General features: G+C 41.0%; 1 protein-coding gene across 2 annotated transcripts in view; it reads right to left on the bottom strand.

Annotated features, from left to right (window-relative positions):
- arid2 (AT-rich interactive domain 2) overlaps positions 1–25404 on the bottom strand; it is a 126945-nt gene that overhangs the window by 63906 nt on the left and 37635 nt on the right. For both annotated transcript variants that reach the window (XM_073059721.1, XM_073059720.1), the window contains exons 4-5: positions 15983–16116; positions 6654–6872 (exon numbers count right to left, since the gene is read on the bottom strand). In XM_073059721.1, the coding sequence (XP_072915822.1) occupies positions 6654–6872; positions 15983–16116 (353 nt within the window). The remainder of the gene's footprint in view (positions 1–6653; positions 6873–15982; positions 16117–25404) is intronic.

Raw genomic sequence — 25404 nt, 5'->3', positions numbered from 1 at the left:
GTTGAATGGCCTAATTCTGCTCCTATGACTTATGGTCCTATCAACCTGCAACCCATGACCTCTAGTGGTAGTCCAACCTAATCTCAGTGGTTTAAAAAGCAACCCTATCCATTTACCACATCCATAGTCTTCATGATTTTGTATACCTTTATCAAATCTCCTCTCAATCTTCTACATTCCAAGGAATAAAGTTCAGACCTATTCAATCTTTCCATATAACTCGGGTCCCTCAGCCCCAGCAACATCCTTGTAAATTTTCTCTATACTCTTTCAACCGTATTCTCATCTTTTCTGTTGGAAAGTGACCAAAACTGTAATCTCCCGTTTGTAACCTTGCACTTTCTACTTTGTCCAGCACTCAAATTTTGTAAACTTTTATTAGAGCCTCAGTTGCCTCTCTTTTCCAAAGAAAACAGTATCAGCATTGCCAAACTAATTTGTTTATCTTTCCTCCCAAAAATCATCTTTATACCTCTTCTAGCTGTTCACTGCCTTGTTATCCTTCCTATAATGTGATCAAAAATGAACACAACACAGCAAATGAGGCCACACCAGTTGTCTATAAAGTTTTGCCAGGACTTCCCCCTTCCTATTCTCTATGCCTTTACTGACAAAATCCAGCATTATCAATGATTTGTGCACCCACACCTGCACCCTATTAATAACAGTATTCCTTATTGCCTCACCTCATTCATTATACCAAACTATTTCCCATACATTTGCCCAGGCTGCTGTTTCCTGCTACAAAACAAAATACAAATCATACTTTAAAAATATTAAAGCTAGCTGCTTTTAAAACAATTAAAAAGAGTAATCAAATGGGGTCTTCAAAACAGATAGGCTTGATACTTCAAAAGTAAATAAAAGGCATTTTAGATTACTTACATAGCACACTTCACTGTAGAGTGTCGAGCAAAACATTCCAGACACAAACAATAAGCAACAATGAAGTAATTCAAGATTTTTTTTAACTTGCACTACAGACCAATAAATTCTCTGGACCTGAGACAAGGTTTTATGAACTGTTGAAACTGAAGCTGCTTTACTTTTAACTTTGCTTCTGCAATTGTCCACTTTGGAAAACTGCAGATTCAATTGTTAGATGGTTGGGGGGAGGGGATGGAGGAGAGAAGGGAAGAGAAACAACAAACTGGACATAATTTTGCTCAAGAGTATAACCTATTGCAAGTACATTACTGAAATCTATAACCAAGGATACAGTGAGCAACCACATATTCAGAATTGGATTGGTTAGAGCAGTGGTTCCCAATGTGGGGCGTACGCCCCACAGGGGGGTAATTTGATTTTTAAGGGGGGCAATTCGAGAATGAGTTATTAACAGTTTTTTTCTAGTAAGTCTGTGTATGAGTGTGTGTGCGAGTTAATACATATATGTATATACAGTATGCATACATAAAAATACTTGTGTGTATGTACATGTGTAATTGCGTATGTACTGTATATATAGTGTATCACCATCATTACAACCATCAAATGGCTTTCAGAACTAAATTAATGAATTGACTGATGTAGGAAGGAATGAATGAACAAGTCCAAACACGTAAGAAACTGGTACGAGGTCGCGCCAATGCTGCTTTTTGCAGTAGCTTTCGGTTCTTGGTGGTGTGAAGGTGTGTACATTGCGTCATCTCTTTTAAACGGTGTATCTGTCTTTGTATGCTGTAGAAATGAATCGGCATTGTTTTATTTATTTATTATTATTATTATTTTATTATCACTTAATGTTCTTTTTTTTTTACAATTTCTTAGTAATTTCTTCCTCAGAACTTTAACAGTCCTTTGGTTCTTTTATTTTTCTCTTTCATGAATGCCATGTTCTTTGGAAGCATGTTTAAACCAAGTTAATGGTCTTTTAGGCTTCCTCCAGGTGAATAGGAGTTCACTTTTTGAATAATAAGAATTATATATCACCACAGGGGGCATCAGGATTTTAGAGGTGATTAGGTGGGGCATGGCCAAAAAAAGGTTGGGAACCACTGGGTTAGAGTAAGCCAATACATATTAATAAAGAGCAAATCAGTCCATTGGCCCATTCAATCCAACCAGAATGAATAGATATTCTGTAACATCAAAAATTTATTTAGCATCACCTGAAAACTAGGTCTCCATTTCAAATGCAATCAGGAAACTTTTCTTAATTTTACTATCATTATATTCAATTGACTTCACAAAACAAACAAAAACTGTACAAAATTTAAGCAGCTCCCTGATTAGAAACAACGGACAACTAACACAGAAAAAGCAAAATTAGTACCCATGTACATCTGTTGGTTTGATGTTATGAACATCCACAAAAAACAAATACCTTAATCACTAAAACAGGGAAAGGAGAAAGAAAGCAACAGATAGATAATGAAATTTACACTTTGCAGGCCATTTGTCTTTAGGTAAAAAGTAAGAGAAGAATCGTCATGGTACAGCACAGAAACAGGCCCTTCAGCCCACCTAGTCGATACAAGCTATCTATAGAATTTATTAATAATTTGAATGTTTGAAGCACTTTTGAACAGTTATGACACAAATGAAATCAAATTATCTTAAAAAAATGAAAACTCTATGGTAAAATAAGGACCGAGTGAGACCCTCTGTATACACAAAAAGTTCCAGTGTATCAAAAGCAGATGCAGTGCCTATAAAAGGAATTCATCTACCCCCACCTGGAAGTTTTCATGTTTTATTGTTTTACAACATTGATTAACAGTGATTTAATTTGGCGCTTTTTTTTTACACTGATCAACAGCAAAAAACTCCTTTGTGTCAAAATGAAAACAGATCTCTACACAGTGATCCAAATTAATTACAAATATAAAACACAAAATAATTGCACAATTATTCACACCCTTTAGAATGACACACCAAATCATCACTGGGGCTGCCAATTGGTTTTAGAAATCACACAATTAGTTAAATGGAGATCTGTTTTGGGAGACCTGTGTGCAGTCAAAGTGTTTCAATTGATTGTAGTAAAAAAAACACTTAGTATCTGGAAGGTCCAACTGCTGGTGAGTTAGTATCCTGGCAAAAACTACACCATGAAGACAAAGGAACACTCCAAGCAACTCCACAAAAAGGTTATTGAAAAACAAAAGTCAGGAGATGGAGACAATTTCCAAGTCACTGAATATCCCCTGGAGCAGTTAAGTCAAACATTACGAAATGGAAAGAATATTGCACAGCTGTAAATCTGCCTAGAGCAGGCCATCCTCAAAAAATAAGTGACTGTGCAAGAAGGGGGTGAGTGATGGGCGGCCACCAAGAGACCTATGACAACTCTGGAAGAGTTACAAGTTACAGTGGCTGAGTTGGGAGAGAATGCTCATACAACAACTGTTGCCCGGGTGCTTCACCAGTTGGAACTTTATGGGAGAGTGGCAAAGAGAAAACAACTGAAACTCACATGAAATCTCACCTAGACTTTGCCAAGGGGCATGTGGGAGACTCTGAAGTCAGCTGGAACAAGGTTTTCTGGTCTGATGAAGCCAAACTTGAGCTTTTTGGCCATCAATAAAACATGAAAACTTCCAAGAGGGGTAAATACTTTTTATAGGCACTGTAGTAACAGGTCAGGGAAGTAAATGCAGCTAATACTTGGATTCTCATTTCTAATCTACAGACAGGCCAGGATGCTGAAAATAACTTAAGTGAGTACCAACAAGCACACTATAGTCTGTACCAATGTATTTAACATATGATTCTTATACTGTACAACATACAACTCATTCAAATTTGTTAATATCAGAAACAGGAGAGCTGCGAAATTAAGGATGCAACTATTCAATCATATGGTTACATTACATCTGTTCTTCACATGCACGGTTAACGCCAAACTTAAGTAACAACGCAAATATTTATTTTTCAAGCCAATCATGAGTGAATACATGTAACAGTCAAAGGAATTTTTGCATTAAAATACATTTACATAATACCACAGACTAATCCACTGCTCAACAGTCATTCATTGTCAAGACAAGAGCATCATTAACAATACCAATACTTATTTTTCCTCTCGTGCTTCCCATGAGAAGGTGGTAGTGCTCTTCAGTTAATTATTAATAGATTTAGCAAACAAAATTTTGAAGAAATATATCAGACTCTTAATGAATCAAACAGCAGTGTCTCAACATCATTTACCAGGGTTTCATGGTAGGTTTGGTACAGAAAGACAGGAAGGCTGCTCATTTGTTATAAATGGTTAAAAGAAAAAGGGATGAAGGGAATATTAATGAAAATGTCAAATGAATGTGAAGTTACAGTTAAGGGACGTTTGAATGTCGTAGACTCAATAGACACCAAAAGATGGCCAAAAGTCTCCATGTTTTATCATCCTATCACTTCTGGAGCACGATGCCATTCTCCCAATTCCTGTTGATCATGATGAAGCTTTCCACAAAAGGCATGTCTGAGATAACTTTCTTCCTAAACCATGGTTTCTCCCTTTTTGTAGCTGACAAAGTCCTTAACTGCATCTCATGTGTTTCCAACACCTCGGTTCTCATGGTTGAATATGACGACATATAAGTATGTACTTTGATAATAAATTTACTTTGAGCTCTCCATTTAGGTCGAGCGAGATTCAGCTCTGCTGGTTCTTCCTTCTTTCTTTCCCACTTGAAACAAAGGGCCATTAACCTGAAACATCAACTCCATTTCTCTATCCATAGATGCTGCCTAACCTGGCAAGTATTTCCAGCATTTTCTGTTTCAATTACATTAGCTAAGGGCTTTCTCAAAGGATTATAATTTCCGATCACCTGCACACCAAGTCATAAAGCTGCACACATTTCCTCACTTTTCAACATCAAAAATTACAATTTTATATTTTACAACACTGATTTTATCTAGAAAATCTTGTTTCTCCTCTCCCACCCCCCTTATCTTTGCTTGCGTGACAGATTTTAAAATCTTCATAGCCACAGATGAAATGCCAGATGAGAGAGCAGCATATGCGGTATCTTTATTCAAGGAGGATGGCAAGGATAAACAAAGAAATTACAGACTCGAGTCTAAAGTCAGTGTTAAGGAAGTTACTGGAAAAATTCTGAGGGTCAGGATTTATTTAAAATTGGAAAGGCAGGGATTAATCAGAAAGAGTATAGTTTTGTTAAAAGAATCTAGTTACAGGAGAAAGAGGGTGACGACAGACGGAGGTTTGTTTCTGTGATTCGATTCCTGAGGCTAATGATACACCGCTGGGATTGGTATTGGGACCTTGCTGTTTGCTAAGTACATTCATGATTTGGATACAAATGCACGATCATACAGAATGTATGATCAAGAAGCTTGGATACTTCTTGAAAATTGATGTCGCTATTGAAATTGAGGGCAGCCAAAAGCCACAGGATGACATTCCTATGTTGGTAAGACCAGTAGTAGATGGGATTTAATACTGGGAGATCAAATTAACAGGTAGAGCCTTACAAACTGAAGAACCTCAGTACACAGGTGCAAGGCATGAATTGATAAAGTGAAGGCAGCATATGGAACACTTTACTAAAGTAGCAGAGTATGAGTAGAGGGGTTATAGTAAACTTTATAAAACATTGGTTAGGCCAAAGCAGGAAATAAAATGTGCAGTTCTGATTGCCAGCTGTGAGATGGACTGGGATGGAGCCCTTCAGTTACTAAGTGAGATTTTATAGGCCGAGTTTGTTTTCCTTGAAGCGGGGGGGGCTAAGGTGGAAATCAGAAATAGGTATACAGCATTATGAAGGGCACAGACAATTAAGAATTAACAAACTATTTCCTTATAGCATTGGTATTTACAATGAGAGGGTACATCTTCAGAGATTAAACATTCGGAAGCAATCTGAAGATTTTCTTTCACTCAAAGGCTGGTTGAAATCTAGATCTAGATCATACTGCCTGAATAGGTGGTAGGGGAAGGTATTTTCATAACATTTAAGTATGTTTAAGTAACACTTAAGGGAAGATTCAAACAAGAGGACATGAGTTGAGAGTTAAGGGGCAAAAGTTTAGGGGTAACACAAGTGGGAACTTCTTTACTCAGAGAGTGGTAGCTGTGTGGAACAAGCTTCCAGTAGAAGTGGTAGAGGTAGGTTCGATATTGTCATTTTAAAAAATATTGGATAAGTATATGGACAGGAAAGGAATGGAGGGTTATGGGCTGAGTGCAGGTAGGTGGGACGAGGCGAGATTAAGCATTCGGCACGGACTAGAAGGGCCAAGATGGCCTGTTTCCGTGCTGTTATGGTTATATGGTTACCCAGACAAGCACTTAAATCAAGGCATGAACCAACAGTAGTAAATGGCCTACTTCTGTTCTATAAATATACATTGCTCAACAAATACAAATTAGCATTAAATACTGCTTTGAATGGTATTCCTAACATTCTAAATATAATGGGAAATGTTAGAAGAAATAGAAGAAAAAATGATTAACTATTACAGAATAACCTTTATACTCCTAAGGAAAGTCCGTACAAACACCTCATCCATGATGTATCACAATTTACTTCAAACTTCAAATGATACAGTCATGCAGAATACTGCTATAATATTGACAATAAACACATTTAACTCACATTCCTAATGTTCAACAATGCTATATTTAAATTGAAACAGCAAGCAACAGCAACAATTAAGGCACTTCACTATTAAATAATATAACTTACTGTCATCAAAAACGCCAGCATGTGCAAGCAGTATGGTGGTGATTCTGGGGTCCTTTTCAAGTTGCATTATGTGCTTACTCTCATTTGAGAGAAGAGTGCAAACATTAATTGCAAAATCTACTTCATTAGGTAGTCCAGACATAAGGGAAAGCACCAGTTTATTGTAGATACTAACTGTGACAAACTCTGTATTAAGTCCATAGCTTTGCCGAATATAATCTAAAAGAGGACAAAAATCACAAATATATCAGAGCAAAATACAGAATGAGTAAATTTTACACATTCAATATAAATGAATTGATATTTTAAATACCTGAAATATAGTCCTTCAATGCATTTTAAATTGAGCAAGAGGGAGAAAAACGATTCAATTTTCTTAAACACCATGTAATGATTTCACGAAATAATTACTATAAGACATAGAAGCAGAATTGGGCCACTGAGCCAATCAAGACTGCTCCACCATTCCATCATGTCTCAACCCCATTCTCCTGCCTCCTCCCTGACTAATTACAGGCCTATCAACAACCCACACTTCAAATATACCCAATGACTGGGCCTCCACAGTTGTCTGTGGAAATGAATTTCACAGATTCACTACCCTCACGCTAAAGAAATGCCTCCTCATCTCTGTTCTACCTGGACCGGCACTATTCTGAGGCTATGTCCTCTGGTTCTAGACTCCTCACTATGCGAAACATTCTCTCCAGGTCTACTCTATCCAGGCTTCTCCATGCCCTCCTCTATCTAAGAGGGCACGGAGCAACCACTCTCCGCTGAACATCGACGGCTCCTCAGTAGAGATTGTTAAGAGCACCAAATTTCTTGGTGTTCACCTGGCGGAGAATCTCACCTGGTCCCTCAACACCAGCTCCATAGCAAAGAAAGCCCAGCAGCATCTCGACTTTCTGTGAAAGCAGAGGAAAGGTCCATCTCTCACAACCCCCATCCTCATCACATTCTACAGGGGTTGTATTGACAGTATCCTGAGCAGCTGCATCATTGCCTGGTTCGGAAATTGCACCATCTCGGATCGCAAGACCCTGCAGCAGATAGTGAGGTCAGCTGAGAAGATCATCGGGGTCTCTCTTCCCGCCATTATGGACATTTACACTACACGCTGCATCCGCAAAGCAAACAGCATTATGAAGGACCCCACACACCCCTCATACAAACTCTTCTCCCTCCTGCTGTCTGGGAAAAGGCACCAAAGCATTCAGGCTCTCACGACTAGACTATGTAACAGTTTCTTCCCCCAAGCTATCAGACTCCTCAATACCCAGAGCCTGGACTAACACCTTACTGCCCTATTGTCTTGTTTATTATTTATTATAATGCCTGCACTGGTTTGTGCACTTTATCCAGTCCTGGGTAGGTCTGTAGTCTAGTGCAGTTTTTTTCTGTGTTGTTTTTTACGTAGTTCAGTCTAGTTTTTGTACTGTGTCATGTAACACCATGGTTCTGAAAAACGTTGTTTCATTTTTACTATGTACTGTACCAGCAGTTATGGTCGAAATGACAATAAAAAGTGGCTGACTGACTTCCAATATTCAATAGGTTTCAGTCAGGTCACCCCTCATTCTTCTGAATTCCAGCAAATACAGGATCAGAGCCATCAAACAGTCCTCATACGTTAACCTTTTCATTCCCAGAATCATTCTTGTGAACCTTCTATGATTCTCCCTAATGTCAACACAACTTTTCTTAGATCAGCAGCCCAAAATTGCTCACAAAGCTCCAAGTACAATCTGCCCATTGCCTTTTAAAGCCTCAGCATTACATCCTTGCTCTTGTATTTTAGCCCTCTTGAAATGAATGCTAACACTACATTTGCCTTCCTCACCAGTGACTCAATCTGCAAGTTAACCTTCAGGGAATCCTGCACCAGGACTCCCAAGTCCCTATGCACCTTTGATTTTTGAATTATTTCCCATTTAGAAAAAGGTCTACAGTTATTCTTTCTACAAAAGTGCATGATCATACACTTCCCTACACTATATTCCATCTGCCACTTCTTTGACCTTGCCCAGGTCCCTCTGCAAAATCTCTGCTCCCTCAGGACTACCTGCCTCTCCACGTCTTTGTATTGTCTACAAAGCCATCAATTCCATCAACCACATCATTGACACACAATGCATAAAGCAGTAGTGCCACACTAACCCCTGCAGAACACCACTAGTCATTGGCATCCAACCAGAAAAGGCTCCCTTTATTCCCACTCTTTGCTTCCTGCAAGTCAGCCAATCTTCTCTTGATGCTAGTGTTTTTTCTGTAATACCATGGGCTTTTATCATGCTTAGCAGTCTCATGTGCAGCACACGGTCAAAGCTCTTCTGAAAATCCAAGTAAACAATATCCACAAAATCTCCTTTGTCTATCCTGCTTGTTACTTCAGAATTCCAACAGATGCTTTAGGCAAGATTTTCCCTCGAGGAAACCATGCTGACTTTGGCCTATTTTACCATGTGCTTCCACATATTGAAACCTTATCCTTAATAATCGACTCCAACATCTTTCAAACCAGTGAGGTCAGGCTAAATAATTTCCTTTCTTCTGCTTCCCTTCCTTTTTGAAGAGTGCCATGACATTTGCAATTTTCCAGTCCTCCAGGACCATTCTAGAATCTAGTGATTCTTGAAAGTTCATTACTAATGCTTCCAATAATCTCTTCAGCTACCTATTTTGGAACCCTGAGGTATCGTCAAAATGGTCCAGGTGACTTATCTACTTTCAGACCTTTTAAGTTTCCCTAGCATTCTCCTTAGTAATAGCAACTTCTGCCCTGACACCTTTGAATTTCTGGCATCCAGCAAGTGTTTTCCACAGTGAAGACTGAAGTAATGTTCTTTATTAAATTTGCCCATTTATTTGTCCCCCAGCCCCCGTTGCTACCTCTCCAGCATCATTTTCCAGCAGTCCGATGCATTCTCACCTCTCTTTTATTCTTTATGTATCTGGAAAAACTTTTAGTATCCCCTTTTATATTATTAGCTAGCTTACCTTCATAATTCATTTTTCTCTCCTTATGACTTCTTAGTTGCCTTCTGTTGGTTTTTAAAAGCTTCCCAATCCTATAAATTCCCACTAATTTTCGCAATCTTTGACTTCCCTTGTACAGCCACAGTTGTATCAGCCACCCTTTAGAAAAACTTCATGTTTGGGATGGATTTATCCTGCACCTTCCGAATGGATCCCAGAAACTCCAGGCATTGCTGTTCTGCCATCATTCCTGCTATTATATCCTCCAATCAACTTTGGTCAACTCATCTCTCACGCCTCTGTAATTCCCTCTACTCCACTTTAATATTGATACATCTGACTTTAACTTCTCCCACAACTGTCAACATTAGAAGTTGTTACTGGCAACATTTTCTAATAGTAATAAATGTTGGTTGATTATTACTACACAAACCCTACGCTGCACCACTATTTCAGAACTTTAAAATACTAGAGATCAGAAAAATATCCAAACCAGAAGAATATGCTGACTTTAGCGATTACATCTTCTTCAATTTTAAAACTGTCACTGGAAACAATTATCCATGATATTTATAAGATATGCAGAAATATTCCAAACATTCAATATAAAAGTATTATTATTTTTGTCATTTCCAAGTTACTTTCTAAATTTTTGTCAGACTGAAATAATTTTGAAATATATACACAGGCATGCATCAGCATATGAAAATATATTCTCACAGAGCCAAAACTGGCCGCAAAGAACATGATCATAAAATTGTAACCCCAGCTGCTGTCAAGTGAACACACCAAAACCAAAACCAGCAAACCTACGCTCAGACCATTTGCACATATTCATGCTATTTATGTGACAGACCAAAGACTGAAACTTACTTTGCATTTCATGGCTGCAAACTTAAATTTGAAGGTTAGATCCATAAACTGATAAGACAGCTTACACAGAAATCTGTAAATTGATTGATAGATGAACAACAACCAGTTCAACAACAATCTATTACAATATACTACACCAATAACTTTAATAACTACTTCATTTTTTTTAAACTGAAAAGTGAAAGTCCAGACAGTGAGCCTCAAGTCTGGGAGAAGAAAAAGGAAAAAAATTCAATTTTTCCAAAATATTTCACTCAATACTTTTAGTCCATTACAATAGTATTTAAATACAGGAAACAGTTTCTTCATCAGGTTTACCTCAGCTCTCCAGTTCCTTATCCAAATCCCTTCTAAAAGCATGGACTGATTCTGTAACCACCACCCTGAAGCTGGTGTCTCAGTTACTATCGCGTACACAGGAAAAAGATTGGTTTTCTCTGTTTTAAGCCCCATTATCTTACCCTCCTCCATTTCCAAAAGAACACACCACAGCCTATCTAATTTATTCTTCATGACTCACTATCCAGACCTTGACCATCCCCTTAAATATCCAGCATAAAGGAAAAGAGTTGACCACATCGATCAGGGGTCCTGATCAAAGCCCAAAGGTAAATTGGAAGTCCAGAAGTCAAGGCTGAAAAGCTGGAACCTAGGTCTGCATATCTCGGGGAAGTTAAAGAACCAACATTTATGAATCCTTGGGTGCGCTAGTGAGATGGATTCAGAAATGGGTCAATAATAGGAAGTAGTGGATAAGGGCCTGAAGATAGATTGCACTACTGAAGGACTGTTACTAGTGGGGTGCCACAGGGTTCAGCGTTGGGATCCCTATTATGTTGTATTTATATGATTGATTTGGGTGTGAATGTACATGAAATGATTAGCAAGTTTGCTAATGATAGTAAATTAGAGGGATTTGTTGATGGTGAGGCAGGTTATGATCAATTACAAAGAGGTCTTGACTAGTTTGATGGGGGGGGGGTAGATGGGCTGAGGAATGACAAATGGATTTAGTGTGAGGTGATGAATTCTGGATATTCAACCTGGATAGGACTAGGACAGTGAATGACAGGATTCTGACAAGTAGAACAGTAGGACCCAAGAGTACAGGTGCACAGTTCACTGAAAGACAGGGTGGTAAATAAGGCATTTAGTATGCTGATGTGCATCAGTCAAGGCATCAAGTTTAGGAGGAAGAAATTACACTGTAGTTATACAATTCAGTGGTAGACTGCACTCGGGAGTTTTGCATATATCTTTGATCTCCCTGTAAAAGACATAGTTAAACAGGAAAGAGAGCGTAAGAGATTTACAAGGATGCTGTCTGGACTAGAGGGCCTGAGTAATAGGCAGAGATTGGCCATGGTGAATCTTTATGCCTTGAGGTGTAGAAGAATGAGTGAGGTGTGACCTCATAGAATGGGTACAGATCAAGTGGATGGTCCTGTAGAAATTTGCTAGTCTTTGGTGACATACCAAATCTCCTCAAATTTTCTCATGAAGTATAGCCACTGGTGTGCCTTCTTCATAATTGCAACAATGTGTTAAGCCCAGGATAGAGCCTCTGAGATGTTGACACCCAAGAACTTGAAGCATAACCACAAAGTTAGAGCAGGGCAGCAAGCTAAATATGTATTCTTGAGGTGCAGCTGCATTGATTGCTTTATACTGCAGATTTGATTCAAATTTTATCCCATTAGAGAAAAAAGCATACATGAATTATGAAAGACAACATATTTGCAGTCCTCAAGACTAGTAAAGTGGATAAAATCCCATGGTCTAACCAAGTGCATCCTTAGACCTTTTAGGAAACGAGATGAAAATGCAGAAACCTTGCTACAGAAACAACAATGAAGAGTCCTTCTCCTTCTGTGTGCAACAGGATTCCTGAGTCTTCACCATGATTTGCACGAATGATAGCAGTGAAAACTGAGAGGAAGCTACTGGCACAACGAAGGAAGCCCTGAACACCATTAACCCTAAGATTCAAAGACAGAGATGGAGGGCATTCACTGCTGCCTTAAACGGTGTAATGGGCAGTAACTAAGATGATTTGCTAGATTCCTATCCATTTAACATTTCAGAGGTTCTAGTCTTGGTACTTGAATCTGGCAGCAATCTTTCCTATGTACTGAATTTCCATGCAATCTTCTCACTGATAATGTTTTATAATCTCCGCTCAGTGGTTAGTGCATTGCTGCAATTTCCAAAGTGTTTATACATTTTCCCATAATAAATCAATGGAAAGGAGAAAATAAATCAACATATTTGCTAAACCTCTCATAAGCAGTTAATACATTGAACAAGTTTAAAGTCGGGAACTCAGCTACAAATTAATTTTAAATATTATTTGAGCTACTATGTTCATTCTAGTTAGACTTCAACTAGACTAAACAAGACTTTGCTTTATTATGCTACTAGAAAAGGTAAATTTTTTAAAAAGCCAGTGATTTAAGCCACAGCCTATGGTCAATGGGTACTGTGATAATTCAGCCTCAAGAGAACTGTACTTTATTCCTGGATATTCTAATTGCAAGATGATCACATATAATCCCACATAGAACCACCTTGAAATTTTCAGCTACGCCTCTAATCAAGAGTGAACAACTGACAATAAGATACACATGTGCAGCATAACTTAAAACTCCATCTTGTGCTGATCAATTCAACCCTGTGGCATTTTGCTCAAATATGGATAAATCTATAGATACAACTAAAGCATCAGATGGACTGTTGTGGGATGCAAGTTATCATCCATCACTGGAACAGTAAAAAAATGTATCTAAAACAAAAGATGCACTTGGAAACACAGTGGATTCTGATTAATTGGTCCATCAGATAATCAGAACCACCACTTATCTGGGATAACTCAAAAGAACAAAAACTAATTGGAAAAAATAGCCAGGATTTCACTTGATTATTTGGGACAGGAGATTGTTGACATCAAACCCTAGAGTGAACACCATAGAGTGAACAATTTTTAAACAGCATCTGTTGTGTGTACTTCGTGTTCAAAAAGCAGTAATTTTTTTGTCACAGATGGTGTGAAATAAGCAGTAAGACAATTTAGAACTGTTTTGCTCACTGCTGCTTCAAGCATTCAGGCTTAGGGATGTCAGAAACAGTCAGGAGTGAAAATGAAATGATTTCACTACTTCAGTAAGTTGGGAACTACAAAGAATTTGAAGATATCAACAATCATCTTAAATGTTACAATGAAAATGAAGATTTGGAGGATGCAATCATCAAAATCATTGTATGAAGGCAGCCCATTATCTGCCCTCGGTGTAGCCACTAATTTTATTTATTTATAGTCAACCAAAAGAAAACTGCAACGTAGTGGTTGTCTGTTGTATCCTACAATGACAGTTAAACCTGTGTGGGAGAATCTTTAAAGTGGAAAGGCACTGCACCGGAACAGTTCCACTCTCAGACCTCAGAAGTCTGGGTCCAGTGTTACAAGTAGTTTTCACAAATTGGGGTCTTCATTGGTTGTGCAGTAGATAACCATGCCTTCTTCTGTGCCTATCATTCTTCACAAAGCATTACATAACTGCCTTCTTGGCCATGGATCTCACTATTGATCTCATCCAAACAGTCCACCGGAGCTGACCTCACAAGCTAGGACAGGCATGTCCCTATTTCACCGGGGCATAAGGCCAGCTGGCTTAACTTGCCCGTCAAAGCAGTGTGCCGGGGTGTGACCGCTGTCGCATACAAACAGTTACTTAGAGCCATAGGTGAGAGCTGCATTGCCCAGACCAAAGGTGAGCGAGATGTCCCAGAATGGACACAAGTCCCTTCACCAGAAGTGCGCCCCATCCCTGGACACCTCAATGGAAGCGTACAATGAATGAATTACTCCACCAATAATAATTGGAACTAGTACAGTTTTATAGTACTGCAGCAACATATCCAGGTTTCCAATTTTCCTGTATTTCATGTAAATATATAATTAGTTACTGAATTGAACAGTAGTTTTTTTTTAATATACCTTTTTAACTATTTCTATGAAACTTTGGCTAATTGGGGTAGTCACCTAATTTGGCCAAAATATTCTGGTCCTAATTAACCAGAATTCACGTAATTTCAAAAATGCTATATAAAATAGTGGTGGGATAGGGAAATACAAATTTTAGAACTATAGAGAAGCCACACAATAAGCAAACCACTTGAAGCTTCCAAATTCATGCTATACAGCCACAAGCCTACAACAATTATACCCTCTTCATTAGAAATACAACTGAAGCTTCAGGAGTGATTTATCCACAAATGATGTGACTAAATGACTTCAGATGTTCACATCAGAAATTGGTCAGTATTTGTAAACTAAGTTAAACAGCATATCATGCTAGTCAATCAAGACTGTTATAAATAAAAGATACTGAATTTCAGTTGAATTATGAAACTGTGCCTCAAAAGAAACAACTAATTATCCCCCAAGTACATTCCTCAAAGTTAACCATTCTTGCCATCTTCTTTACCATGAAAGCCTTTTATAAACTGTGATACCCAAATAAATGTGGCTACACAGAGATATGGTTGGCAAAATATAAAACGAATTTCAAGTTTACATTTTTTCATATTCAAATCAATTTTTGATTATGTGATGTTTATATCAGGCTGAAGGCATCACAAACTAAATTTCTAGAGGTAATACACAGACTCGTTGTTGGCATCAAGTATTTCTAGCCATTACCTCACCTTGTAAATTCAAACACCTCTCAAAAAATTGTTAAGGGTATTGCTATACAGTTCTCCAACATATTTCTTATAAGATATAGGCAAGGATGTTCTCCACCATTTTTGATAAAATAATTAAACAATTATTATTATACCAGTAGCATTTCTAAACTGACAAAATAAAATTTGATACATTTGGCTGTTTTTTGAAAAGCATTATGGCAGGGAATTTATTCAAAATTACACCACGCACAATAAAGTTGCAGCCCTATTTCAGTAATTTATCTGCCAGAACTTTTTTTTTTATATTACATACCCATGTGGTACTTTTTACTTACATATCCAAACAACCGATGCAGGAAAAGAATACAATTAACATTTCCTCTGCTGCTCTAACCAAACTATGGTTTAAAGCAAAACCAGTGGATTTTAAAAAGATAATGCACAAACTAATTATGTAATTAAAAGATCTGTTCCAATTCCAGATAACAGATAAATCTTGGGTTCATAAATTGCATTTTATTATTGACATTTTGCAAATGTTATTTATGAACCTGCAAAAAGAACAAATTAATTTTAGAAAGTGAGATCTGAAATGTTTACAAATGACATTAAGCCTGCTTTACTTTTCCTATCAACCCCCAACTTTATCAGCTAAAATAATGTTCTTAAGATTCCAGTGACAGGTGTAATAAAGTGAAATTGGACATTTCATAAAATTACTACAGTAGACTGTTATATTTCGTGTTGATTCAGTAGCACCAAGCCAGTAATACGATTTTAAAATCATTTACCTGACAATATATGCTGCTGGTAACTGTATGATGAAGGTACCCCACCAACAGGAACTGCTCCTCGTTGACCACCTGAACTAAGCTCGTCATCATCTTCCCCAAAGTGATGTACCTTTTCATAAGCTTCAAGGTAACTGCAATAAATCAAAATATTATGAATGCACAGTAGTATGATCAACAATTAAGGATATTGATTTTACAACTGAAAACCAAGCAACACATTTGCCAACTTCAAAATCAATGATTTCTTTTGCTGTCACAATCGCAGCTTTAAATCAGCCTGAAGAATAAATAAGAAATAAATACTTCATTATTTACTATAAATTCTCCTTTGGTGTTGAGCAAACAGAATAAATTAACATCTTTTCAATTAACATTAATTTAAGATACAACTATCAGTGGAATTGACACAGTTGCTTATTTTACTGTTGCATCAAGAGCCAGAGCATAACGGCATTATAGAAATTTCAGAAATACCATTGCGGTGGATATTTCATCTGAGCAGTACATGTTGGAGTACTTGAATCATCCAACACACTGTGAGCTAAACACCAAGCACTGATAAACTCAGATGGTCATATCTCTTCAAGTACACATCCAAGTACTATTTAAGGTTTCTGCTTCTCAGTCTCTCAGGCAATGTTCCAGAATCGCTCTGTTCTCTGGATACAAACCATTTCGCCCTCACCTCCCCCTAAACGTCTATCAATTACTTTAAATATACGACCTCCTGGGCTTTAACCCTTCTACCAAGTGTAATAGATCCTTCTCATTTGCTCATTCTACACACTTGAATTTTTTTTTTTTAATCTCTCATGCTTTTTAGTGTTTCCCCATTATGCCATTTTGTAGAGAGGAGGGGGAAAAAATTAAGATTTCCAGATTATTTTGTGAATGAGGCTTTCACTTAGTATGCTTCTGCATAGATTTCTTTAACTAACCAAGCAGCAAGCAGACATCAGGATCAATTTACTAAGACATCAGTTCTTTTTGCAGTGTCAGCTGCTGTACCATTTAATAATAAGGGTTACAATGGTGAACATGTTTATATTTTAAGATAAGTAGTTATCGAGCTAAAGCTTACCACACTCGAAAAGAAAAATGTAGTGGTTGAACACTGAATTTCAATGAGAATTTTCAAAGACACATTCAAATCTTTAAATCAGTTAAAGCACTTATTTTGAGTTAGTGGGATCCAAACCTTAATTTTCATTATCTCATCTAGCCAATTTACAGTAATAGTTACCGTAGATTCCGGATTTTAAGCCGCTACTTTTTTCCCACATTTTGAACAGCTTTGAACTTTGCGGCATTATTTTTTTTCATTATTTGCATTATTTTTTTTCATGCCGCCAAAAACATTTTGCCTCGTAACAGTAGACCAATAAAATTGATGAGTAGTTCACAGAGGTCCAATGAAATTGTACGATAAATCAAGCGCACTTTCACAATTAAATTATTGTAAATCAGTCATTTGTACTCACCCTCATCAACATGGAAAACACTCGAAGAAAAGCATTGTGCTGCCTTTATGGCAGTTATTTAGTTTATAATATTTTCGCTTAGTAATTCATTTGTTAGTTAAAGTTAGAACTGTTTTAACTATATTTGTTTTCTGTACTACATCGCGGGATGCTATGACGTCACACCCGGTTTCGCCGCGTCTTGTGGGATACCGGTTTGCGATAAACGGGACGGCGGGGGGGAGCGGCGGAGCGAAAACGCTGCTTTTAAGTTAAAGGCGATCAATAACTTTTCCTGGTAGGCTGCAGTATATATATTTTTTACCAGTCGTTAGGAGATATTGGAATGTTGTTCAGTAAAGAAGTATACGCAACGTATATTTAAAAGTAGCCGCGTTACAGGCACGGTTCGAAAAAAAGCATTTGCAATATGTATTTGTTTATGTTACCATATGGATTTAATTAAAAGTTAAAAAATCCTCACGTGTAATATCTTTCTGTGTAAATATCTCATATTACAACGTGGGACACCTGCGGCCGAAAATCCGGTGCGGCCTGTACAAGTAAAAAATTGATTTTATTTCTAAAATTAGAGCCAGCGGCTTTTAATCAGGTGCGCTCTGTAGTCCGGAATCTACGGTACTTTAATTGGCCAATACTGAAATCAGATTTTGTTTAACCCATATTTACTCACTTGATATTCAAAGGTTGCTGCCCAAAATCACAGATTCTCCAAGTTACAGCTACAGGTGCATTTGGAAAAAAACTGATCTTTAAAATTATGGATAAATCAAAAACTAAACAGAACAATATCAAATATCCAAAGTGCAAAATGTCTGCATGTCAAAAATTATTTATGATGCCATTTCACTGACTGCACAAAATTAAGGCAAATCAGAATACCACTGTTCAATATTCTCAAAAAAAATATCCACACAAGCTTTTTATTTAAGCTTTTCTAAGCTAGCTATAAAGAAATACAGAAGGGAAACAGCACATTTGGTTCACTACATCCATGCTGACCACCAATTACCCATTTATGACCAAGTCAACAATTTGGAGTGAGGTTTTCCATTCATGAAAAAATAACTTCTAGTCTACTAAATGTCCCACAAAGTCACTGAAAGTTCTGAAATCATCCTTCATGTTTCTATGATGACTTTTACTCATCATTTCTCATAACTAACTGCCATAAGTATTTGCCACAAGTACAAACTGTACAGAAGAAACTTTACAAAGCTTGAAACTTCAGTCCGAAAGACTGATGATACAAATAGAAAGTAGGTTTACAAATACTTTGCAAAAAGATGTAGAGATAATGGCCAAACGGTACAAACACACTCTGGATTCTTATGACTTGGGTTTGGGGTGGAGAAAATGGGACAGCAAAAATGAGGCAACAAATTTTATGAAACATAACTTACAGTTGCAAACATTAGACTACCATATAAGGGTCAAGCTTTTACTTAAAAGCTCTTGTGACTTTTTACTACAACACTCCCTCATTCTGGTTTGGCAAGCTGAAGAATTATTTCTTAAGTTGCACACATACACATCTGCATTTTATTCTAAAGAAAGGCTTGGCAACAGCATTTAATTGTCAGTAAAAGGGCAGGTTGATTGAAACAATACAGATATACACCAAAAGAACAGCCACTTCTCACTACAGCCATCAGGAAGGAGGTACAGAAGCTTCAAGTCCCATACCACCAGATTCAGGAATAGTTATTACCACTCCACCATCAGAATCATTAACCAGAGGAGTAACTTCACTCACCCCAACACTCAACTGTTTCCACAACCTATGAACTCACTTCTAAGGACTCTTCAGCTCATGTTCTCAATATTTATGGCTCTTTTTTCCTTCTTTGTATTGGCAGTTAGTTGTCTTTTGCATAATTGGCTGTTTGTCCATCTTTGTTGAGTGTGTTTTTTCACTGATTCTATTGTATTTCTTTGTATATACTGTGAATGCTGACAAGAAAATACATCTCAGGGTAGTATGTGGTGACATATACGTACTTTGACAATAAACTTACTTTGAACTTCATAAAACTAGATTTCTTGTTTTTTTTTGTTTTTTGCAATACAACTGAATGGCATACTAATAACAACCTTAGAAATAAGCAATTAAGAAAATTCTTTTTCTCTTTCAGCAAAAGTCTACTACATTACATAAACTTGAATATCTAACCAAATTACATTACTTAATATTTTTAATGTTGTTACCCAAATTCCAAATCATTTATTTTATATCATATGTGCAATTTCTGCTTTGTTTAGCAACATCTATTTCAAACATTTCTTCGGGCACACAAAGCACCATCCAGTGCTTTCATGTAAACATTATACAAGGATCTTCATACAAGTTGATTATCCTGTGCATCTTTTGAAAGTTCTACATCTCCATGGGGTGCATGGGAGGGGTAGCACCTCTAAATGGGTGGCTTGTCGCACTAGTTGGAGTGGCTCGTCACCTATTGGTCCCCACCAACGCCTAGCTCTCACCTGTGGCTCCTCGCAGCTGTTTGCATGCGACAGCGGCCACACCCCGGGCAATGGCTTCGACAGGCTGGCTAAACCAGGTGAGGGTAGCCAATGGGTCTGAAACCCTTGGTGAGATAGGAATTTGCTCATCCCAGCATGCGAAGACTGCCTGACTGGATCAGACAGAGGAAACCCCAGGGGTTCAACTGCTGAGGAGGTGTTGCAACAGCACATTATGTAGTTTGTAGGACACGGCAGAGCACTTCAGAAGACGCGGTCATCCAATGCAGCCAAGGAAGTTGCCAGATGTAACAATTCTTCATGCCACTGGATCCTGACTTCTGAGGCCGAGAGAGTGGGATCGTCTCTGTGCAAGGCTTTTCCACTTTAATATCTTTCACACACTGGTTACATTGTGTAAAGGTCGGCTGGTGGCACAGTGAGATCAATGCTGTGCTCGAGAACGGAGGTTCCCGAGTTCGATCCAGTGACACGCCACCCGAGTGCACTCTCTATCCGTGCCGGGTTGATGTCAAGCTCGCAACTCGACCTCGTAAAAAAAAACCACTGCCACCCTGTGTATATGTACACATCTCCATAAATTACTTATCGGTGAGGTGTGTAACTTATTCCCAAATGTTAGTATTCCCAAATGTTAGTCATGGAAGGAATGAACGGTTAAGATTCAATTGCAGAAACTAATCTTTCATTAATCTGTATGTACACCATCCAGATCTTACAAACTACAAGTCTGCATCTCTGGTAACATATGTACCTTTTTTTAAAAAAATGCTACCACAGTTACTGTTCACAAAACTGAAAAAAGGAAAAGAAGCCCTTCTGTATGAATTCACAGAACAACCTTGACATTGGGATTTGTTTTACTCGATTCTGGGAGATTAAAAACAGGAGAGTCAAGTTATTGGCCCAATTTTTGTAGTAATAATAGCCTCACTCTGAAAGCATTTGCCATTATTATGCAGCAAAATTCAAACAGCTATTTCTTGAAGCTTATGCAAATGGTTAAACATACAAATCTGGAAACTGCTGTTATGTACCACCTGGCTCCTCCAAAAGTTACGATGAATGCAACAGTTGAATTTGCTCACTAGCTCTCCATGAACAGGGTAATGAAAGTTGGATTAGCTCATTCAGAATTAAGTGAGACTCTAAAATTCCACAATAAATGACAAAATATTTTTTTAAACTCCTTGGTATGGGCAATCAATTTTTCAAGCGTGAAATTTCAAGTACACAGAGAAAAGTTACAGCTAAAGGCCTTTTAATTTTCTTCTTGTGGTGACCCACTTTCTGCGCAGGTGAACCATCTCACAAATAGCCAGCGTGCGGGGGGAGACTTTGGTAATGCACCTCTGATGTCATTTCCGCCCGGAGAGGGCGGCGCTAGGGATTAAATGCCAGCGCTGCAAAGTTTGAATAAACTAGTCTCGAAACGACTTACCAACTGCGTGTCATTATTTCAGCGCTGCGTGTAGCATATCGCTACATTGGTGACCCCGACGGTCCAAACGGGATTTGGACCAAAGATGACCGACTCTTCATCTGTTCACGCAGTTTCGCTAAAACTGCTGACTTTCTGGACCACGCGTGTGGTTTAGCCAAGCAGAAGCCTAGTTCCAGATTCGGCAGATATCTTCTGATTCCACGCGTTACTATCACGTGGTGAGCGCTCTTGACCAGGAGATGGCCGCCCAGGTTGCGGATTTCATACAGTCGCCCCCAGAAGGAGGCAAATATGAAGCATTCAAAGCGCTGCTCATTGGGACCTTTGGCCTCTCATGGCATGAGCGGGGTGCCCGCCTGCTTCACCTGGATGGTTTGGGAGACAGACTGCCGTCAGCATTGATGAACGAGATGCTGGCCCTGGCTGACGGACAAAAGCCCTGCCTCATGCTCGAGCAAACGTTCCTAGAGCAACTGCCCGAGGAAATACATCTGCTGCTGGCTGACAGATTTCAGCGACCCCCGGAAGGTGGCGGCCCGGGCAGACGTGCTGTGGAAAGCCAAGAGGGAGAGCGTGGCGTCCGTCGGTCAGATTATCAGGCCACGCGCCCAACAGCAGACCAGACCAGGCCCGGGGGCGCACACAACACAAGGGCAGGATTGAGGAGGCCAGTGAACAGTGGTGTTTCTACCACCAACGGTGGGGCATAAAAGCCCACCGTTGTCGGCCACCCTGCAAGGGCCAGGGCCAGCTGCCACTAATGACTATGGCGGCTGGCCACCAGGACAGCCTCTTGTACATCTGGGACAAACAGTCGGGACGCCACTTCTTGGTCGACACCGGAGCGGAAATCAGCGTCTTGCCCCCAACGGGGTATGACACCCACAACAGGAAGCCAGGACCCACCCTGAGGGCTGCAAACGGCAGCACGATACGGACCTACGGCACCCGCACAGTGCAGCTGCAGTTCGGCGCCAGCCTGTTCACGTGGGACTTCACACTGGCCGCCGTGGCCCAACCACTCCTGGGGGCGGACTTCTTGCGAGCTCACAGCCTGCTGGTTGACTTGCAAGGGAAAAGACTGGTACATGCCGAGACTTTTCGGACGTTCTCCCTGGGTGAAGCCAAGTTGACGGCCCCACACCTGGACTCCATCATGCTGTCGGACAACGAATTCACCAGAATCCTGGCAGACTTTCCATCGATTCTGGCACTGCATGCCCAGAAACAGGGTTCAGCACCACATCCCAACCAAGGGACCACCCCTCCACGCCTGCGCACTAAGGCTCCCCCCGGAAAAGCTCCGCCTGGCGAAGGAGGAGTTCAAGAGGATGGAGGAATTGGGGATCGTACAGAGGTCTGACAGCCCATGGGCCTCCCCCCTGCACATGGTGCCCAAAGCAGCTGGGGGTTGGGGACTACCGCAGACTGAAAGAGGCTACAACTCCAGACCACTACCCCGTGCCGTACATACAGGACTTTGCAGCAAACCTGCACGGGGCAAGAATATTTTCCAAAGTAGACCTCGTCTGGAGATACCATCAAATCCCGGTGCACCCTGAAGACATCCCCAAAACAGCACTTATCACTCCATTCGGCCTGTTCGAGTTCCTCCGAATGCTGTTCGGCCTGAAGAATGCCACACAGACGTTCCAGTGGCTAATGGATGCAGTGGGACGCGACCTGGACTTTGCGTTCATCTATTTGGACGACATTCTTTTTAGCCAGCAGTAGTCGCCAGGAGCATCTGTCCCACCTCCGCCAGCTCTACTCCCGCCTGAGTGGTTTCGGCCTCATGATCAACCCGGCCAAATGCCAGTTCAGCCTCGATACCATCGACTTCCTGGGTCACAGGATTACCAAAGATGGGGCAACACCTCTGCCCGCCAAGGTAGATGCGATCCGCCACTTTGCCCGGCCCAACACAGTCAAAGGCCTACAGGAGTTCGTTGGTATGGTGAACTTCTACCACCGTTTCCTCCCCTCAGCAGCCCATATCATGCGCCCTTTGTACACCCTGATGTCGGGTAAAGGCGAGGACATTACTTGGGACGAGGAGGCCGCGGCCACTTTCGTTAAAGCCAAGGAAGCCTTGGCAGATGCCTCGATGCTGGTGCACCCCAGAACGGACATTCCCACCGCACTCACGGTGGACTCATCCGACACAGCAGTCGGTGGGGTGCTGGAGCAGCTCATCGAGGGGTGCTGGCAACCCTTGGCATTCTTCAGCAAGCACCTACGAACACCTGAACTCAAGTACAGTGCTTTCGACTGGGAGCTGTTGGCAATGTATCTGGCAATCCGGCATTGCAGGTACTTCTTAGAAGGCAGGCCATTCACCGCATTCACGGACCACAAACCGTTGACCTTTGCGTTCACAAAGGTGTCCGATCCCTGGTCGGCTCGCCAGCAGCGACATCTGTCCTACATCTCCGAGTACACGACAGACATCCAGCACGTCTCGGGAAAGGACAACGTCGTGGCGGACGCACTCTCCAGACCAGCTGTCCAGGCCCTGTCCCTGGAGGTAGACTATGCAGCACTGGTGGAGGCGCAGCAGGCAGACGACGAGATGTCCAGCTACAGGACCGCAGTCTCGGGTTTGCAGCTGCAGGACTTTCTCGTAGGCCCAGGTGAGAGGACCCTCCTGTGTGACGTGGCTACCGGCCAACCTCACCCCATCGTCCCGGCAGCCTGGAGGCAGCGAGTTTTCGATTCCATACACGGTTTGGCACACCCATCTATCAGGACAACCGTCCGGCTGGTCTCCAGCAAGTTCGCGTGGCACAGACTTCGCAAGCAGGTCAGTGAATGGGACAGAATGTGCGCGCAGTGCCAAACAGCCAAGGTGCAGCGGCACACTAAAGCCCCGCCGCAGCAGTTTGAACCCACCCACCAGAGGTTCAACCACATTCATGTGGATATCGTGGGCCCCCTACCAGTGTCCTGAGGAGCACGGTACCTCCTAACTATGGTAGACCGGTTCACGAGATGGCCAGAGGCGGTCCCGCTCACTGACACATCTGCCGATTCCTGCGCCCGAGCACTGATCGCAACCTGGGTAGCACGCTTCGGGGTACTGGCCCACATTACCTCTGACAGAGGTGCCCAGTTCACCTCCAGCCTGTGGTCGGCTGTGGCCAGCCTGTTGGGAACGCAGCTACACCACACTACTGCCTACCACCCACAGTCGAACGGACTAGTGGAACGCTTCCACCATCACTTGAAGTCGGCTCTCGTGGCCCGCCTGTGAGGACCTAACTGGGTGGACGAACTTCCCTGGGTCCTGCCTGGAATTCACAGAGCGCCCGAAGAGGATCTGCACGCCTCATCAGCCGAGTTGGTGTACGGAGCACCCCTGGCCATCCCGGGAGAGTTCATACCAGCCCCAAAGGGGCAAGAGGAAGAACCCGCAGCAGTCCTGGACAGACTACGCAAAAGGCTTGGCAACCTGGCCCCCGTACCAACTTCACAGCACGGACGGACCCCGACCCATGTACCCAAAGACCTGCAGAACTGTAAGTCTGTGTTTGTACGAAGGGGCAGACACCGGGCACCGCTACAGCGGCCGTACGAGGGGCCGTTCAAGGTGATCAACAACAACGGGTCCACGAACGTTCTGGACATTGGGGGGGAAGAGGAGGTTTTTACAGTGGACCGACTCAAACCAGCCCATGTGGACGGCGTAGCCGGTCAAGGTTCAGGCATCACAGCGCAGAGGCAGACCTCCCAAACAGAGGCTGATCCAGACTGTAGACATTGGGGGGGGGGGGGGGGTGTATCGCCCGTTCGGGGATGGGGGGGGGGGGTTATGTGGTGACCCACTTCCTGTGCAGGCGAACCGGCTCACAAATAGTCAGCTCGCGGGAGGAGACTTTGGTAATGCACTTCTGACGTCATTTCCGCCCGGAGAGGGCGGGCACTAGGGATTAAATGCCAGCGCCATGAAGTTTGAATAAACTAGTCTCGAAACGACTTACCAACTGTGTGGCGTTATTTCAGTGCTG

Source organism: Hemitrygon akajei, chromosome 10, assembly GCF_048418815.1.
Source record: "Hemitrygon akajei chromosome 10, sHemAka1.3, whole genome shotgun sequence".
Taxonomy (NCBI): Eukaryota; Metazoa; Chordata; class Chondrichthyes; order Myliobatiformes; family Dasyatidae; genus Hemitrygon; species Hemitrygon akajei.
This window is presented reverse-complemented; position numbering and strand designations above follow the sequence as displayed.